The sequence below is a fragment of the Haliotis rufescens genome, unplaced genomic scaffold (assembly GCF_023055435.1).
Source record: "Haliotis rufescens isolate VD_foot unplaced genomic scaffold, xgHalRufe1.0.p SCAF_12, whole genome shotgun sequence".
NCBI lineage: Eukaryota > Metazoa > Mollusca > Gastropoda > Lepetellida > Haliotidae > Haliotis > Haliotis rufescens.
The window spans coordinates 35,701,271-35,722,725 of NW_025963802.1; the positions used below are offsets into that span (position 1 = coordinate 35,701,271).

Genomic DNA, 21,455 nt, shown 5'->3' on the forward strand with positions numbered 1-21,455 from the left:
AATGAATGTCCAGTGACGCTTGTGTTACCCTTAACAGAACACAAACCGGATCAAACAGAACGACAAGTGTTATGACACATGCCTGATGTTGTTGTTGGGGACACGGGTGGCCCAGTCGTCTAAGGCGCCGCCATTCGCTGTGCAGAGTTGCGTCCCTTGGGCACACAAAAACCTATGATTGTGGTTTCGAATCCCGGTTCGGCCCGATTATGTTTCTAGGTTTGTCAGCACCATACCCGTGCTCGTGGGTTTCACCGAACTGGTAAACGTCTCAGACCCTCATCACTTCTGGCTTTCCTCCCACATTAAGCTGACACGCCGTGATTTAACTGGAATACTGTTAAAAGCGGTGTTAAACCCAACTCACTCACTCACTCACTCACTCACTCACTCACTCACTCACTCACTCACTCACTGATGTTGTTGTTCTTGCAGAGCTTTAAAACGCAACTGTAATAATGCTGCCCACCCAGACAAGTACGGCCATTACCGGGAAGCCAAGTACTGCCAGGCCAAACACCACTGGATGTGGAAGGTAGGTCATGCTCCAGCCTTGTACAGTGTTGTCAGGTCAAGCCTGGTGCAGGCAAACCAGGGACTGGTGGTGCAGCATGTTGTCACGATACAAGATACACCAGTCGTGTCAAGTAGATATGTCGTATCGGGATATTACACTTCTTCAGTGTCCTGTTAACCAGCAATTACCCGTTTTTTACCGGTAAGATGAGGCTTGGACCGGTAATTCATGTGACTGTCAGTCTCTGTGGACCCGCAAATAAAGTACCGGTTGTTGAACAAAACATTGATGATATTCATAAAAGTATATTTTTTTAACGAAGTCAGCTTGTTTGTTACCATCAGGGTTTCCCCTGGTCTATTTTTTATTTTGCTTTGCTTCAAGGATATATATATATATATATATTTATTTATAGCAACTTAGTCTCGAACCAAAGTGAAATATTCAAATAAAGAGAGAAAATTGTGACCGAACTTTGTGTGAATGATGTGTAGATTTAACTAAGTTACTTCAGGGATGATGTCATTGCATTTGTCAGCTATGAATGTACAATGATTTTAACATGTTGAAAGAATTAAGACCAGGTAAGATTTATATGATTTTTTTTGTTTTTGAAAGTTGAGACTGACAAAAAGTATGGGTGGGACTGGTCTGTTTTAGAGTTGCCAGTCCACCTGGGTCCCGTTCCTCAAAGCGATCTTAGCGCGGCGATGATCGTAAGCCTATGTTAAAGTATGGGACTTACGATCACCTTAGCGCTAAGATCGCTTTGAGGAACGGGGCCCAGGACTTGCCGTTTCAAAAGCCAGCGGGAACCCTGTTCTTGTATGGTGGTATGAACCGTATCACACAGCCGCCGTTTGGATACTCTCACCATTGTAGTAGATCTTTGAAGTGCTGCAGAATAGTGGCAAGGGTCTTTTCCTGAAGGCAATTGTAGCGCTGAGGGGATCTTAGCTCCCTGCTTTAACAAAGGCGTTACCCGTGAAGATCCGGGGTAGAATAGGTCTTCTGATGCTTGCTGTAAAAGGCGACTATGCTTGTCGTAAGAGGCAACTAACGGGATTGGGTGGTCAGGCTCTCTGACTTGGTTGATGCATGTCCTATATCTCAATTGCGTGGATGGATGCTCATGATGTCAATCACTAGATTTTCTGGTCCAGACACGATGATTTACAGACCGCCGTCATATAGCAAATATTGCTGAGTGTGGCGTTAAACAACAAACAAACAAAAGCATGCACCCCCGGACACATGATACCCCGCGTTATGCATTGCAGAGAACATGGCAACAGGTGGACAAAACATTCAATGTCAGCCCCAGTGTCTGTTATATATCTGCAGTATATGACTCGACCGACTGTCTGGTATTTATACGCACTGCCAAAAGAAACGTTCTGTGGACTGAGGCAGTATTCAGTAGACAGCTGTAGTTCCGTGGACTGAGACAGTATTCAGTAGACAGCTGTAGTTCCGTGGACTGAGACAGTTTTCTGTAGACAGCTGTAGTTCTTTTGACTGAGACGGTATTCAGTAGACAGCTGTAGTTCTGTGGACTGAGGCAGTATTCAGTAGACAGCTGTAGTTCTGTGGACTGAGACAGTATTCAGTAGACAGCTGTAGTTCCGTGGACTGAGACAGTATTCTGTAGACAGCTGTAGTTCTTTTGACTGAGACAGTATTCAGTAGACAGCTGTAGTTCTGTGGACTGAGGCAGTATTCAGTAGACAGCTGTAGTTCCGTGGACTGAGACAGTATTCAGTAGACAGCTGTAGTTCCGTGGACTGAGGCAGTATTCAGTAGACAGCTGTAGTTCCGTGGACTGAGACAGTATTCTGTAGACAGCTGTAGTTCTTTTGACTGAGACAGTATTCAGTAGACAGCTGTAGTTCTGTGGACTGAGACAGTATTCAATAGACAGCTGTAGTTCTGTGGACTGAGGCAGTATTCAGTAGACAGCTGTAGTTCCGTGGACTGAGACAGTATTCAGTAGACAGCTGTAGTTACGTGGACTGAGACAGTATTCAGTAGACAGCTGTATTTCCTTCTGGGGTCTGATCTCTTTCAGCTATTTCCTCCAAAGCAGACATCCCTGTTCTCACCTCTACTTTCAAGCTGGCTTCATCAGACAGGAAGAGGTCAATGCAAGGCCGCCTCCGTGGTCTAGTGGTAGAGCGTCCGCCCGGAGAGCGGAAGGTCTGTGGTTCGATCCCAGCCCTGTCATACCAAAAGACGTTAAAAGATGGTACTTGTTGTTACCCTGTCTGGCACTCTGCATTAAGGGGCTAAAACAAGGACTGGTCGGCTCGGAGTCAGTATACTGTGTCTGAGTAGGGTGTTCATGTTAAACTGCGGCATGGTATCTCAGTGAGCTAGCACTATAAATCAGCCTCAGTCTGGACGAGTACAAGCAGCCATGCACACACGTGCATGCACGTCGCTATATAAGTGCAATAATCTTGGACGCGACGTTAAACCCAATTTCACCTCACAGGTTAATGCAGACACTTAAGACTGGAACACCTAGGAAAAGGCTTAATCTCCTCCTCCCAATAGGTTAGTCTTTCATCTGGTCCAAGTCCTGCGCAGCCATGATTGGTCCCCAGGTCCGCACGTTACCCTTAATTTGATGACAGGGATATTCATTTTCTGAGAAAAACTTACATCCATGGAGAATTACCTTGTAATTTTCAAGATGGAAATGGACATCCACCTTGCCCTATTGGCAGGAAGAATCCCCCAAGTAGATGGGGAAATACTTCAAGTTGATTCAGACTGAGGAGTGTGGAAGAATGATATTCCACGTGGAGGCGAATAAAGTGGAAATAATGAAGAATTAATTTTGACAAAGTCCCTTCTTGTTCTTTCATGCTCTCCTTTCTTAAAAAGGCAATGTTGCATCTAATAGTGTGAAGTGAACATTCAGGGATGTAAAGCGCCTTGGGAGATGAAGAGCTTAGCTTTCTCATATTAAACTTGGGTGCTGGGTGCTGTTCATTGTCCATAAGCGTCCCTTATCTCATCTACTAGATTTAGTGAATGACTTTCGAAGCAGTTAAACCTTGGTCACGACTGCTTGGTGGGCCAATAAATGTTAATTATCTTCGAAGCCAATTTATGGTGGTTGGTGGCTGTCTGTGTGTGTTGCTGAGAGTGTGTGTGGTTCTCCAGGCAGTCTGGAGTAGTGGATAGTGAAGTGGTCAAACCATAGGTTCGATGCCAAACATTGGTTCAAAGCTTGATGTGATGTAGGTTGAACATGAAGAATGCTGCTTCTCACTTGTTTGGGTCAGTCCAACCATTCTAAAAATGTCTAGTACAAGATAAGAACAACCTTAAAACATGTCTATGCCATCAGGTTGGGGGGTGTCGACAGTCGAGTCTTTCTGATGCAGATCCTGCAGTTTCAAATTGTTGGCCATTTGGCGTCCACTCCATTTATGTAGCTGCTGTTGTTGATCTAGCAGTGAATGGGTACCCGGTAGGATGAGATGGCAATGTGATTGTTAACCTTCTAGCACTTAACAAGAAGCCTTGGTTGTATACTCCCCAGGGAGCTGAGAATGATTCTTGAGTGCACACTGAACCAGTGACTTGGCTAATAATAGTGCTTTGAGCATGCCTCTGGGTGGTATAGAAATATGCGCAATATAAGTAGTCTGTTGTTGTTGTTATTATTATTATTATTATCCCTTGACGCTTTTAATCATATACTTGTGACTGAGACCACATGGAGATTCAGGTTTAGTGTTGATCCCCAGCAACCTGTTTCGAAGCATTTGCTCACATGGTTGTGAAAGAGTGAGTGACGTTTGTCCTCAGTCACCCTAATTACATCTATATGACAGCCACTGTTGGCAGACATAAGTATGATAAATCATAAACCCAAAATGCTAATTTAGGACAGACATTTTTTAAAACTTTGTTTAGGAATCCGCCAACTACAAAAAATTGAAATGTGAAAATAAGATATAAAAAAAATAAGTGTGTTTTTAATTCCTCCGGCCAGAAATATGTAAAATGTGAGCAAAAAACAATCGAAAGAAACAAATTCTTGAAAAAACGATAATAAAAACATGTTTCTCAAAACCTTCAAAACACAATAAATTATGAAGAATTCCAAGAGGAAAGTATTTAATTGAAATTGGAACCATCATGAATATTTAGGGCGAAGAGCCGTAACCTCTCTTTTTTCTCCCCCCCCCCCCCCCTCCAACACACACACACACACACACACACCCCCACACACACACACACACACACACACACACACACACACACACATCGCAAAGTCTTACAACATTTTCTTAATACAAGTCAGACTGACATAGATGAGCTTGCTTAAGGCATCCAGTGAAGATCACAAAGATAGTGCTTGTATGCAACTAATTATCTGAGTGTTGCTGTGGAGGGTGCTTCTTGCTGTAGGCTTGTGTCCACGACTTGTATTCCTTCCAATTGACACCTACACACCACAGCTGCAAGGCCATCTGGTGATTTCATCTGATGATGAGAGAGATTTAATGGAATAGTGCTTTATCAGCTAAATGTGATATGCAGTTGTTGTGCATTTAGGTCACGATTGGCAGAGAATGACGGTCATATCTTGGACAGTTGGTCATGATTGTCAGAGAATGGAGTTTAAGTCTTGTGGGTCGAGAATGGGGTTTGTGTCTTGTGGGTTAAGATTGTCAGAGAATGGAGTTTAGGTCCTGTGGGTCGAGAATGGGGTTTGTGTCTTGTAGGTCGAGAAGGGGTTTGTGTCTTGTAGGTCGAGATTGTTAGAGAATGGAGTTTAGGTCTTGTGGGTTGAGAAAGGGGTTTGTGTCTTGTAGGTCGAGAAGGGGTTTGTGTCTTGTGGGTTGAGATTGTCAGAGAATATAGTTTAGGTCTTGTGGGTCGAGAATGAGGTTTGTGTCTTGTGGGTTGAGAATGGGGTTTGTGTCTTGTGGGTTGAGAATGTCAGAATGGAGTTTAGGTCTTGTGGGTCAAGAATGAGGTTTGTGTCTTGTGGGTCGAGAATGACGGAGAATTGTGTTTGTCTCTTGTGGGTTGGGATTGACAGACAATGGAGTCAGTGAAAGCCAGTGAGGACACTGGCTGACTCAGGTGTGGATTATTAGGAGAATAACGGTGTATCAATCATGTCTCCAGGAGGCGCCAGTCTTGGACTCTAATGGCCGATACTGGCTCTTGTGCTGTGATAATGACAGGCAGGCTACAGGCATCATGGCTAATTGTCCCTTCTCTGTGTCCGTCACAAACAAACTCACCAACACATGAAAGGCATTTTCATGAATAAAACTCATTTTAGCAGGCTAATATGGTTTTGGTTGGAGCTTGGGGATAGATGAATTGAGGTTTGTCTTGGATGAGGGACATATCTTGCAGGTGCCTTTCTTCAAGTCAATTTATCCACTGTCTGGGTGTATAATCAAACATAGCTTTCTCATTGATCTGGGACTCGGAAAAAAAAGTGTCTTTGTTTTAAATGTATTTGTTGTGTGTTACTGGTAGATAAAACAACAGAAGTCTGCCGTAATAAGCAGTAAGAATGTACAGAATATCGATGTACTGTGTAATTGGCAAACTTTTTGTCAGATTCAATTTGTATAGATGCAAGTGTGCTGAACTTTGTTTCTCCTTATTTTCAATGCATGAAATGTTTCTTTAGGACATGTGCCCTACACAGACCTTTACCTTTGGGACATGTGCCCTACACAGACCTTTACCTTTGGGACATGTGCCCTACACAGACCTTTACCTTTGGCACATTTGTCCTTAACAGATCTTTACCTTTGGCACATTTGTCCTTAACAGATCTTTACCTTTGGGGCATTTGTCCTTAACAGGCCTTTATTTTTTTTACATTTGTCCTACACAGACCTTTACCTTTGGGACATGTGCCCTACACAGACCTTTACCTTTGGGACATGTGCCCTACACAGACCTTTACCTTTGGGACATGTGCCCTACACAGACCTTTACCTTTGGGACATTTGTCCTACACAGACCTTTACCTTTGGCACATTTGTCCTTAACAGATCTTTACCTTTGGGGCATTTGTCCTTAACAGGCCTTTATTTTTTTTACATTTGTCCTACACAGACCTTTACCTTTGGGACATGTGCCCTACACAGACCTTTACCTTTGGGACATGTGCCCTACACAGACCTTTACCTTTAGGACATGTGCCCTACACAGACCTTTACCTTTAGGACATGTGCCCTACACAGACCTTTACCTTTGGGACATGTGCCCTACACAGACCTTTACCTTTGGGACATGTGCCCTACACAGACCTTTACCTTTGGGACATTTGTCCTACACAGACCTTTACCTTTGGCACATTTGTCCTACACAGACCTTTACCTTTGGCACATTTGTCCTTAACAGATCTTTACCTTTGGGGCATTTATTCTTTACTGACCTTAACCTCTGAGACATTTGTGATGAATGTTTGGACTCCAAATGTGATCATGGGGATACAAGGGTTCATCTGTCCAGTGATGGGTATCAGATTATATAGCACATTCCTGGAATATTGCCTAGTGCTGTGTTAAACAACATACACACAAACTAGGTTAAAAACTTGGCTCCTAATGTACCACTGTTTTGGATGTCAGATGCTCTCTACCACTGGTTTGGACGTCAAATGCTCTATCAATGGTTTGGACGTCAAATGCTCTATCAATGGTTTGGGCGTCAAATGCTCTACCACTGGTTTGGAAGTCAGATGCTCTACTTCTGGTTTGAACGTCAGATGCTCCCTACCTCTGGTTTGGACGTCAAATGCTCTCTACCACTGGTTTGGATGTCAAATGTTCTCTACCTCTGGTATGGACATCAGATGCTCTACCACCTCTGGTTTGGACGTCAGATGCTCTCTACCTCTGGTTTGGACGTCAGATGCTCTCTACCTCTGGTTTGGACATCAGATACTCTACCTCTGGTATGGATGTCAGATGCTCTCTACCTCTGGTTTAGACGTCAGAAGCTCTCTACCTCTGGTTTGAACGTCAGATGCTCTCTACCTCTGGTTTGGACGTCAAATGCTCTCTACCACTGGTTTGGATGTCAAATGCTCTCTACCTCTGGTATGGACATCAGATGCTCTACCACCTCTGGTTTGGACGTCAGATGCTCTCTACTTCTGGTTTGGATGTCAAATGCTCTCTACCACTGGTTTGGACGTCAAATGCTCTCTACCTCTGGTATGGACATCAGATGCTCTACCACCTCTGGTTTGGACGTCAGATGCTCTCTACCTCTGGTTTGGACATCACATGCTCTCTATCTCTGGTTTGGACATCAGATGCTCTACCACTGGTATGGATGTCAGATGCTCTCTACCTCTGGTTTGGACGTCAGATGCTCTTTACCTCTGGTTTGGACATCAGATGCTCTACCTCTGGTATGGATGTCAGATGCTCTCTACCTCTGGTTTAGATGTCAGAAGCTCTCTACCTCTGGTTTGGACATCAGAAGCTCTCTACCTCTGGTTTGGACATCAGATGCTCTACCACTGGTATGGATGTCAGATGCTCTCTACCTCTGGTTTGGACATCAGATGCTCTCTACCTCTGGTTTGGACATCAGATGCTCTACCTCTGGTATGGATGTCAGATGCTCTCTACCTCTGGTTTAGATGTCAGAAGCTCTCTACCTCTGGTTTGGACATCAGAAGCTCTCTACCTCTGGTTTGGACATCAGATGCTCTACCACTGGTATGGATGTCAGATGCTCTCTACCTCTGGTTTGGACATCAGATGCTCTCTACCTCAGGTTTGGACATCAGATGCTCTACCACTGGTATGGTATCAGATGCTCTCTACCTCTGGTTTGGACGTCAAATGCTCTACCACTGGTATGGATGTCAGATGCTCTCTACCAATGGTTAGGATGTCAGATGCTCTCTACCTCTGGTTTGGACGTCAGATGCTCTCTACCTCTGGTTTGGACGTCAAATGCTCTACCAATGGTTAGGATGTCAGATGCTCTCTACCAATGGTTAGGATGTCAGATGCTCTCTACCTCTGGTTTGAACATCAGATGCTCTCTACCTCTGGTTTGGATGTCAAATGCTCTACCACTGGTTTGGATGTCAGATGCTCTTCCTCTGGTTTGGATGTCAAATGCTCTCTACCTCTAGTTTGGATGTCAAATGCTCTCAAAGCCCGGGTTTCATTATTTGCATGCGGCTGTGATGTAGGGTGAATAGTGCTGACTGGAGTATTATAAGAAAAACAGAAGCAACATAGCATTCAAATATAACGATAATGATACACCTGCAACAAGATTTCTTTTCAAATCTACAGATTTCATTAAAGTTTGTGGTCATATTGATTTTGAGTAACACGATGCATATCAGAATTTGAGAAACAGATGTGTTGGTTTGCGAGCCGAGATGAACAAAAAAGTCCCAACAGGGCAGTATGACAGCTGTGCCTGATGGAGGAGGATACATATAATTTCAACATCTTTACACAGAGCCAAACTCAAACTTCAAACATAGATAACTAATCAACATTGAAACTGTGAAACTGTCAGAATAATGTCTTGACAGAATTGTGTGACTGCATAACATAGAGACGCAGTAATTGCCATCACCACCACCTCGGTTGATGTGTGTGCGTCCCAGGAGCCCTGCCGTGAAGTTCACGATGTAGACTCCCTCGGATGAATGCAATAACTTCATTACCCATGGTTCAACTGTCAGTCAGTAATGGTGCATACCAATTTGCTCGGATCGCCAAGACACACTTCTTGTGAGGGTGTCATCAAATATGGATGGCACTCCCTTCAGGCCAGCCTCGGTTCACCTCAGCTGAATCCCGAAGGAATGAAAATGTCGGTGGCCATTCCTTGAAAACATTTCAGCGTCAATAACGCTCGTTTGAGTTTTAGGTTGAAAGGAAAAAATAATCTTTTGATCACTCGAGAGAAAAAATGTGATGCGCAACTTTGCCTAATAGGTTTGGGGTAGTGTGAAACTCTTTCAGGTTTTTGGATTAGAAGTTACGGGGTTAACAGTCAGCTTTAGTCCTGTAGAGCTCCCTTTGTTTAACTTCTGTGTCCATTTCCGATTTTTTGATTGACTGAGACCTTTTTTTAACCCGCTGAACATTATTCATATTCATACCATAAATATATGTTTATTTTTGGCTGGCTACAAAGAAACATGCACAAAGGATATACATGTAATATTCACAGGCTGGGCGGTACGACACTATCTATAAAGAAATAGTTGTATGCTCTTTGTGTTTTACGACGTGCCTTGTATTCAGATAGCAGCTATGGTTGACCAAGGGACCATTACTGACGTGGCCCACAATTGTTACTTACTGTCAGGACTGAATTGACTCGGCCCTTTGAAGTGACTGGGGCTGTTTAGCAACAGGGGATGGCGGCATCAGGAGATGTGATAAATATCACTCAGACCTTGTTTTGTTCACAGCCCATAGCATCAAGCAGCTATGACACCTAACTTACACTGATGATTACAGTTTTAGAGACAGTGTTTGAGTACAATTGCTGTATAGGTCAGTGTGACAAAGCCTCAGTTTGGGTCAGCGAAATTTCTTTGGATCAAATTGCAGAGTATCAATTTTGTAATATGTTATCCTTTCAAAAGGTGTTTTAGATAATGGCTGAACTAACGCGGTGTATCCACGGGGAGTGGGTATTGTGTTCAAGTGTGAATGACTTGGTCCAGTCTGAACAGAGACTGTGTTAATATTGATGCAAGTGTGGCTTGGCAGGTATTCAAGTGTTTTTTATAGCACTATTGACAGATGTGCAAACATGTCTGATTCTTATTGTTGTTGTGATTGTGTTGTCGTGACAACCAAAAGGTAAACAAGCCAAATTCCCCTGAGTTGTAAGCAATTAGAAATAAATGAATAAATAATCCACGTCATTTTAAGAAATATAGAAAATTAACCCTTACGGGTGGTGAAATGTGTTATTGTGATGTCACTCAGCATATTGATCAACGCACGTTTTGCTTAATAGCTGAAGTTACTGATATAGACGGAGATATTCGTAATGAGAAAATATTCAATTTTGTGTATAGTCTTGGGAATTGGCTGGGATTTCAGCATTGTAACATTTCAGCATTTAAACATTGTACCCCCGTGTGTTTGGGCATATTGGACCATGTAGGTACGGGGCATATTGGACCACGTGAACATTGTACCTCCGTGTGAATGGGGCATATTGGACCACGTAAACATTGTACAGCCATGTGTATGGGGCATATTGGACCACGTAAACATTGTACCTCCATGTGTATGGGGCATATTACACCATGTAAACACTGTACCTCTGTGTGTGGGACATATTTTACAACATAAACATTGTACAGCCATGTGTATGGGGCATGTTGGACCACGTCAACATTGTAGTGCTGTGGGGGGCATATTGGACCACGTAAACATTGTAGTGCTGTGGGGGGCATGTTGGAACTTGATATTTGTTCCTGGTTGACATACTGCTGTGTAATGAGGACGGTCAAGTATCAGGGGAGAAGTACCAGCTAGGGGTAAGCATTACTTCCCCCCGATTCTGTTTCTAGGTTTGTCAGCACCATGCCCGTGCTCGTGGGTTTCACCGAAGTGGTAAACGTCTCGGATCTGCAAACTTCAGGCTTTCCTCCCACGACACACCGTGATATAGCTGGAATAATGTTAAAAGCGTGTTAAACCCAACTCACTCACTCACTAGTTGTAATCAGCATGACACCGAACCATTAACACTACAGGAAGAGAATAACACTGTACAGAAGCACCTCACAATCAACACTGGCGGTAGATGATTAACGATCGTGTAATGATTGATCTGAGTCGTGCTTTGATTTATTCATCACTTAGGATAACACAAAATATTGCGATAAACATAAATACAGTTACCCACTGTTGCCTTCACCCTGTACAGCCAAGCCAAGTCGATCTATGGAAATCATGATCAATAAATCGTTGAGGTCAACCGACATGGTTTTGATCAGATCAATTGGAACACCACTGGATGACCCTGCCATGAGCGGACTACACTGATAGGTGGAACACTGACACCTGGTAATGGTGTATTTACAGCTTAGCCTTGCTGTCCAAGCATGTGGCTCTGTCATGTGTGTAGAAACTGGATTGGAATTGGTCCCAAGAAATCTGTTGTGAGACTTGAGAATATATGTGGGATGGCGATTAGGTGCCATACTCTGAGAGTATGGATTTGATTCCCGAATGGGACTCCACCTAAAATTACAAGATTTTGCACTTTACTAAGAAAGTGTAATCCCATATATAACATATGATTCAACCACTTTCTTAAGGGCATCATCTATTCCTAACAAGTAGATAAACTATAGACAATGAAGGATGGGGATGCTACGCCTTGAGTGTTCCACTCAAGTACAAAGTGTCATTGACGAAATTTTAGTATTGCTTAGAATTGATGGGTGACTGACAAGGTGATTGCTATACTTTCATATCGCTAAAGGGGTTCGAGGCCAGTAGTCTAGGGGCACCTCAATTCAATGTGCCAAGCTGCATCTGTTAGGGGTGCCCTAAACCTATTATTGTGGGTTCAAATCCAATATTTGCCTGTGTTTTTAGGTGTGTCAGCACCATCCCCTGTGGGCCTCAGTGGTAAATGACTAAACCTGCCTGACCTTGACCTTTCCTCCCACATCAGATTCATACGCCGTGATGCAACTGAAATATGTTCAAAGGAGCTTTAAATTAAACTCACTCACTCTCCCACTTGTACTAATCACTTAACATTGTTGGTTTACTGACTTGGTGACTGCCTCAAGTTGCAGCTTCCGGGTATTGTACAAGGAAATGACCCTCTCTTGCAGTTGACACAGATGTTCTTCCTGTATCTGTTTCGCCCAGTGGTATTCTGGGAAACAAGTAGGGAAGCCACTGGTTAATGGATTCCCTCGTTCTACTGAAGACTTACAGATGGGTTCGATGCCCAGCATTGGTACGGCAGATGCAGCCTTTTTATGTGTACCTATAAATAGCTACACTATTATTTAAGCATTTTAAAGTGGTCTAAAAATCACCCTCCTTCACTCACTATCTCTTCAATATATAATCGAATAGGATTCATGTGTCCATGAGCCTGAATGAGCCTGAATAAGCCTGAATGAGCCTTATTGAAGAACCTGAATGTGTATTTTGGCAGTATTTTCAGTAGATATAGTCTTAGTACAGGGATTAGTATAGCTATGGAATAGATTGAAAGAGATTTAATGAGATTCGTTCTTGGGACTGGTGGCTCAAATTGCTGAATTATGTCAAGACCTGAGATATAGATGTAAGAGAACTAGACAACCCCAGCATCAGAAACTTCCTTAACTTCCAGAACTCAACTTCGTAGGACAGCCACTCTGTGATATGTGACTGCCTCCATGGTCTAGTGGATAGAACATGTGCCCGGAGAGTGGAAGCTCACTGGTTCGATCCCCGGCCAAAATCAAACCAAAAGATGTTAAATGATGGTACTTGTTGATACCTTGCCTCGTCATTAAGGGGATGAAACAAGGACTTTTCTGCTCGGAGCAACATCACATTGAAGATACCATATGATAACTTCCATCTGCTCACAGATGTAGAGAGTTATACCACACACATATGATACCAGCAATCAGCAGCTGGCCTCATCAGCAGTGGGTACCATCCATATCTCATTCCATCATCAGCCTTGGTGATCTGGTACTGCAGACAGCTGTTCCTCGTCTCACCTGCCTTATTGCTTATAGGCCACAGCTGGAAGTACAGTATTGATGTCCTGCACATGTCACACTGCTGGGACCACTACATAATCCCCTGACAGACAGGTGACCACTCATGGGCCTACTCAATGATAGGCAGGTGCAGGTCCCTAACTAACTAGTTTTCCCCACTAACCCTGATCACATTATCCATGTAAACCTACATCCACACACAGATATAGAATTATACCATGGTAACTTCCATCCAATCACATATATAAACTTATACAATGTTAACTTCCATCAAGTCACAGTATATAACTTATACAACGTTAACTTCCATCCAGTCACTGATATAGAGTTATACAATGTTAACTTCCATCCAATCACATATATAAACTTATACAATGTTAACTTCCATCAAGTCACAGTATATAACTTATACAACGTTAACTTCCATCCACTCACTGATATAGAGTTATACAATATCAACTTCCATCCAATCACATATATAAACTTATACAATGTTAACTTCCATCAAGTCACAGTATATAACTTATACAACGTTAACTTCCATCCACTCACTGATATAGAGTTATACAATATCAACTTCCATCCAATCACATATATAAACTTATACAATGTTAACTTCCATCAAGTCACAGTATATAACTTATACAATGTTAACTTCCATCCACTCACTGATATAGAGTTATACAATGTTAACTTCCATCCAATCACATATATAAACTTATACAATGTTAACTTCCATCAAGTCACAGTATATAACTTATACAACGTTAACTTCCATCCACTCACTGATATAGAGTTATACAACGTTAACTTCCATCCACACACAGATATAGAATTATACCATGGTAACTTCCATCCAATCACAGATATCAACTTATACAATGTTAACTTCCATCAAGTCACAGTATATAACTTATACAACGTTAACTTCCATCCACTCACTGATATAGAGTTATACAATGTTAACTTCCATCCAATCACATATATAAACTTATACAATGTTAACTTCCATCAAGTCACAGTATATAACTTATACAACGTTAACTTCCATCCACTCACTGATATAGAGTTATACAATGTTAACTTCCATCCAATCACATATATAAACTTATACAATGTTAACTTCCATCAAGTCACAGTATATAACTTATACAACGTTAACTTCCATCCACTCACTGATATAGAGTTATACAATATCAACTTCCATCCAATCACAGATATAATCTTTTCAATGTTAACTTCAATCCACTCGCAGATATTAGATTATACAATGTTAACTTCCATCCACACATAGATATAAAGTTATACAATGTTAACTTCCATGCACTCACAGAGTTATACAATGTTATACAAGTATATAATACACATGATTGGTTTGTTTGTTGTTTAACACTGCACTCAGCAATATTCCAGCTATATGATGGCGGTTTGTAAATAATCGAGTCTGGACCAGACAATCCAGTGATTGATATCATGAGCATCGATCCACACAATTGGGATCGATGACATGCACCAACCAAGTCAGCGAGCCTGACCACCCGATCCCGTTAGTCACCTCTTACGACAAGCATAGGAAGTGTGATATTGAAGACACGACATGGTACTGAAACGACAATACCGATGAGCCCAGTTACTATGGCTATCACCATGTCACCCAGTCATCATGTTAATGCCTGCTTCGTCAGGGTTTTGATGGTTGGAAGTAAGACAATGTCCATTATTCCTTAATAGCTATTTACAACAGATAATGATCGTTTTGTGCCTTCAATCTTTTGTTCAAACAATGCCAGTAGCTGGTATTATCGTCTATGTGTGGACTGGTGTTTAGACAGCATTTGGGACCTACTGTTTACTCCGAATGGAAGTTTGCGTGACGAAAGGATTAATGGAACATGTTGAAAATCAGCATGTACATCTTACCTGTTGTGTTTATTCAACACTCTGATATCATTCCTGCGTGTTCTGTGGTCTCGTATCTGTTATACGTGTTGTTGACAATTCAGGGTCTCGTTTCTCTGTGGGTTTTTTCTCTTTGGTAGCATTAAAAGGTTTTCAAATTGTTCGTTAAATCCCAAAGCCAATATTTACACTCCCTTACCTATGTGCAAGATTGGGAACACAGGGTTTTACTTTTTGAAAAACATAATCTCAAACCAACTTCTGCTGAATATTTGTTCAACAATCTGTGTCAATTTGTGATTCACATGAATTTCATTGAGTGTAGATGTTTTGCTGTTACCATATTCGACGTACTAAGCCTCCACAGCGATATTTGCTAATATATTGGCAAGGGAACAATCCCAATAAACGTCCCTTCCAATTGAACAATGTAGACAAAACTTATTTATTCATGTATAATATGCACTCTTGTATAATATGTGCCCCCTAATTATCAGTTAAGTCACCAAAATTATATTCCAATAAGAAGCGTCCCCTATTTCTAATTTTGAGAGTGCCCCGGGCACTTATTATGTTGAAAACGGTATGTCTGAATTCGGAGAAGACAAAGAGCATGTACAAATGAATTTTTAAATCCCAGATTTGGAACATGCATGTCAAGGTGACATTGTTGTATCCAGTGTTCCTCGGGGGAAAGGTGCAGAGCTTTGTGGGAAATTTACCGGAGTGCTGTAATCCTGCCTGTAGAATACTCAGGCATGTCTTTATTGATTGAGCTGGGTAGCATGTGCTTAAATTGAAACCAATATTGGAAGTAGCCAAATATTACAGCAGTCTACAGAGAAATGACTAGATGTTGCGATACCTATCACGATACATTGTATAATTTTAAATTTTGAATTTAGCAGCAACCTGATACATTAAGGTATGAATTAAAGTTCATTAATGGAACAAAACAAGATACTGGTACAACATGATGTTTACTCAGTCAATGAATATGCAGCCGTCTTGCGGCCCTGGATGCATGCTGCGGGCTGTGAAGGGATTTGGAAAGAAAATCACATTAAAAAATCGGTATTTGACATCACCCGATATATCGATACACGCATCGTGGAGAGAATGAACCTTAATTTACCGAGATACTAGTAATTACGCACATCCTTAGTGTCTGCTGAAGTTGGCCATGAACATGCAAGAAAATAAATTTGATTGGTCAATAGGGTCCTATAAGAGAAAAGAGATTTGATTGGTCACTAAAGGGGAGACAAATGTCAGGGAGATTGGTGTTAAGTCATTAGTAACGTTTATCGCAGCTTTTCACAAGTTAGAAGCTTCCTACAGCTCATTAGTGAAGTCATGTGAACAAAATCAATATGGCCGCCTTTGACGTCTGCCTGCCATAACCTCTCCTGGAGCTGTGCAAGGGTTAAACTGAAATGTGAAGAGGGTTATCATTAGCCTTACCCAACTGACCTTTTCTTTTGATATGTACGTTGTCTGTTCTTTAGCACTTGTATGAGACTATTTGCTAATGAGCAAGTGTAGAACTATTGCAGGCATGTTCTGATGGGGTCTCTGTTAGAAATATAGTGGGAATCATGTATTTCATAGGAAGCTGGTTGGTTCACAAGGGCGGTTATAACAAAAGCAGTGGCGCGGTTATGATCATGACATCACATGACAACTATTCCAGTAGGAAGTAGGTCATCCTGTGTCAAGTTACAGCTGACCAACACTCAAGTATGGTACACTTAGAGGCCGAAATATGACATGGCACACCCATATTCTACATGGTGAAGTACTCATCACAAAGTACAAGACATTGTTCTGTTTAAAAAGTTTTTAAAAACTATCAAAAAATGTTTGCCGTAAGGTCAGATCATGAACTTCGTAGCTGTGAAAGACGTACTTCGGTTCATGTCGGCTTTGTTTGCAGGTGGCTAACATATAACTCTGTCATTCAATTTTTGGGTTGCTAGGTGGGAACAGTTTTCAACCTTAGCCCCCTTTTGAAAATATATTGACTATTTAGTTTGTGTGTCGACAAACATTGTTATCATTTGAATCAGTAGGATTCTTTCAGCATGACTCAGATCATATCATTTATTTTTTATATGGGAAGACTACTGCTGTGTTAAGATTAATTATAGAATATAACACCGGTAGTGTAGGTCAAACTTGAGGGGGACTAGCCAGTGGTCATTGAGGGGACTAGCCAATATGGTCATTGAGGGGACTAGCCAATATGGTCATTGAGGGGACTAGCCAATATGGTCATTGAGGGGACTAGCCAATATGGTCATTGAGGGGACTAGCCTATATGGTCATTGAGGGGACTAGCCAATATGGTCATTGAGGGGACTAGCCTATATGGTCATTGAGGGGACTAGCCAGTGGTCATTGAGGGGACTAGCCTATATGGTCATTGAGGGGACTAGCCTATATGGTCATTGAGGGGACTAGCCAATAGTTATTGAGGGGACTAGCCAATAGTTATTGAGGGGACTAGCCAGTGGTCATTGAGGGGACTAGCCTATATGGTCATTGAGGGGACTAGCCAATATGGTCATTGAGGGGACTAGCCAATATGGTTATTGTGGGGACTAGCCAATATTGTCATTGAGGGGACTAGCCAATATGGTCATTGAGGGGACTAGCCAGTAGTTATTGAGGTGACTAGCCAATCTGGTCATTGAGGAGTCTGTTCAATGTGGTCATTGAGGGGACTTGCCAATAGTTATTGATGTGACTAGCCAATAGTCTTTGAGGGGACTAGCCAATGGTTATTGTGGGGACTAGCCAATGGTCATTAAGATGACTAGCCAATAGTTATTGAGGGGACTAGCCAATATGGTCATTGAGGAGACTGTTCAATATGGTCATTGAGGGGACGAGCCAATAGTCATTGAGGGGACGAGCCAATAGTCATTAAGGGGACGAGCCAATAGTCATTGATGGGACAAGCCAATGGTCATTAAGGGGACTTGCCAATAGTCATTGAGGGGACTAGCCAATAGTCGTTGAGGGGACGAGCCAATAGTCATTGAGGGGACGAGCCAATAGTCGTTGAGGGGACGAGCCAATAGTCATTGAGGGGACGAGCCAATAGTCGTTGAGGGGAGTAGCCAATCTGGTCCAATCGTACCATGCAGTTGATTGCTGTGGGAATGCAGCCAGACTTACTGCATTTGGTCTCGAATCCTTCCACATGAAGCTGACACACAGCAGTGTAACTGAAGTACTTTTCAAAGCAACGTTAAACCAAACTCACTCACTCACACACTCAGCCATGTGTACCGATACTGCTGTGTATCATGGTATCTTGCATGCCAGAGGGTGATGAACACTCAGCCCCCCCCCCCCCAAAAGCTCCCTCCCCCTTCCCCCTCCCCCTCCATCCTTGGTTCCAGGTTGAGCACACTTGGAACTGCCAGTCAGGAATTGTTTTAATAACATCAAAAACCGTTGATCAATACAGGGAGGATGCCCATGTTATTCCTACGGTGAATTATTCATTGTCTGCAGAAGCTAAACTTGTTACAGAACACAATGATGTATGCACCATCCGTGAATCTTTTGTCTTTTAACAAGAAATCAGATGTAAATCTTCGTCAGTGGGGTCTTATACGTATATCGGCAAGGTACAAGACATCAGAAATAAGTCTTCATCAGTGCTGACTGGTTTCTTTGCCATTGTCAGTGGTGCCTTGTGTATATGGGCACCTGTGGCCATGGTACATACATGGATAGGTTCTTTATCATCAAGTGGTCGGCCAGAACTCCAGGTCTTCAGGTCAACCTGAGGTCAACCAGGTCAAGTGTTGTCAGTGTTGAGTACTGGCTCCTTTGGAGTTTGTGCTACAGTAGTAGACTAACATTTAGTCTCTGAAATGAACATATCGCACAGAAAAAAAGTTGTTCAGTTATCTTAATAAAAATATAATTAAAGGGAGCCCAGCGACTCTCTTCATTTTCAGATACTGCAGATACACATACCGTATTCGACGTAATAAGCGCCCCGCTCTAATAAGCGCCCATGGCGATATTTGCTAATATATTGGCTAGTGAACAATCCCTTAAGCACCCTTCCGATTGATCAATGTACACAAGACTTATTTATTTGTGTATAGTACGCAATCCTTAATTATATGCACCCTTAATTACGAGCAATTAAATTCTGGAAAAATAAATCTGTCGTGTATATTACGCACAGAGTTTCTTTTGTATCATTTCAGACTCTCATCATAAACCACACAATTTACGATCTTTCAACTCTTTCACCAAAATTATATTCTAATAAGAGCCCCTTATTTCTAATTTTGAGAGCGCCCTGGGCGCTTATTACGTCGAATACGGTAACTTAAGGGCTTATCAATAAGTTTGAGTACTTGTTTGTATGTGTGAGAGTATCTAGGGGAGTTGGCAGTATTTTAACATGACGATAATCTCACAGTTAGTTTTGCTGATCTCATGCATGTTTGTTTGAAGTTTAATGCCTTTTGTTTGAGTCCTACATCTGAAGACAGTATTGAAGCATTGTCAATTTCTGTTATTGCTGACAAGGCACAGTTCAGCCAATAGATGGAGCTCATCAATTTATATAGATCGTGTGTAGCTATCCGTGTACCATGAATAATTTATTGCTGGTGAAATCGGTTGTAAAATGTAATTGTGTTTGCTTGGATGGCTTGAGGGGTTTGACAACTGATTGTTGACGCCTTGTTCATCATAAGGGAAAACACTAGAGGGTGAGTGGGTGCTCTGAGGAACACCACGGATGAGGGTTTAACATCTGCGTTACAGAGGGTCTAGCAGGTCAAATGAGAGGGTTTAACATCTGCGTTACAGAGGGTCTAGCAGGTCAAATGAGAGGGTTTAACATCTGTGTTACAGAGGGTCTAACAGGACAAATGAGAGGATATACAGTTTGTATACTATTGATATTAGAAATTATAGCTAAAATGGATGGAATTATCAGTAAACCGCCTGCATGTTATCAGAAATGAGCAGGCCTCTGTAACATGATAATGGCCTCATATTGCTTGACGACCAGGCCATTATCACGCCCCTTGTTAGGTGATGTCATAGGATAGGGATAGGTGACGTCAGGTTCAATAGTGATGTCATCTGGTTTGTTCTATGACATTTCCATATTTGTAAAAATGGGTCAGTGACATTCGTGTTGATTAGAGTAAATGTTTCAAAACCCATATTGTTGTTTCTTTTTATTTGATAACAAATTCCATCCATTTTAGCTATAATAACGGTAATGCTATTTTTCAGGGCATTAGCATTTGCAGAAGCCCTCGATCTTTTCAGCTGCCCTCCTTCGTCGGGCAGTGAATGGAAGACCTCAGGCTTCTGCAAATGATAATGCCCTGACAAATAGCGTTACCCTTATAATGTTATGACATGATAATTCAAGGAAACATATATTACTTAAAATTAATAACATGTGACTAATAACAGAAGCTGTTCAACCACCAGCTTATGCAGATACTTGAGTATGCCAGGGTTGAACATAAAAAGCATAACATTGACATTGAGCCCTCCAGCCAATATATTCCTGCCCTACAATATCCCATCTTTGATCTCTGAACAAATATTTCAAGGTTGTGATTCATCTGCAGAAGGAAAGAATATGAGCTTGTGAAATAACAGTACTGTATCAGAATACAAATCGTATCGCACCCATGGTATCAGGATGCGTATCATATCGCAACCACACCGTATCATTACACCTCCAGTTGATACACAATTGCATTCAATGAACAATATATATATAAACAGAAAATGTATTTTGTTTGTAAATATCAGCCACGTTGCGTCTTAAACAGAACAAATTTTCTAGTGCGGCAAATACTAAAAAAAATCTTGAAATTCGAGCATGGATTAAATGTGAAAAATGTGAGTGGTCTTGACCGCATTAATTAACTTCGCATTTATGTCTCCAAAATGACTATCAACAATAAGACGGACTCACTGCACACTTTGGATCGCGGAAATGCCAAATTGAATATATAAACTCAAACACGGTTTATTGAGCAGCAGTTGTAACAAGTACATAACAATGTCATTCAAAGAATAGGAATTACACAATGGGCATCCGGTGAGTTATCGCTGCCGGGGTCAAGAGTTCTACCCACTTGTGTCAAGCTTGTTGACACCTTCACCGCATACCAATCAGTGAACTGTTGTTGGTTCAGTTATTTTATTGCCTTTGAACTTCCTTAATGCCAGGCAACAGAGTAAACATATAAACTGTGTTGTTTTTAGGAAAACACTGTT

General features: G+C 41.8%; 1 protein-coding gene across 9 annotated transcripts in view; it reads left to right on the plus strand.

The window, feature by feature from the left end:
* The window catches only part of LOC124136605 (alpha-1,6-mannosyl-glycoprotein 2-beta-N-acetylglucosaminyltransferase-like), a 97,610-nt gene that overhangs the window by 61,470 nt on the left and 14,685 nt on the right, over positions 1 to 21,455 (plus strand). For all 9 annotated transcript variants that reach the window (XR_007220152.1, XR_007220154.1, XR_006861401.2 and 6 more), the window contains exon 4: positions 436 to 535. Coding sequence is in view for 3 of the 9 variants with exons in the window: in XM_046502575.2 (XP_046358531.1) it covers positions 436 to 535 (100 nt within the window). In the remaining 6 variants the exon portion in view is untranslated. The remainder of the gene's footprint in view (positions 1 to 435; positions 536 to 21,455) is intronic.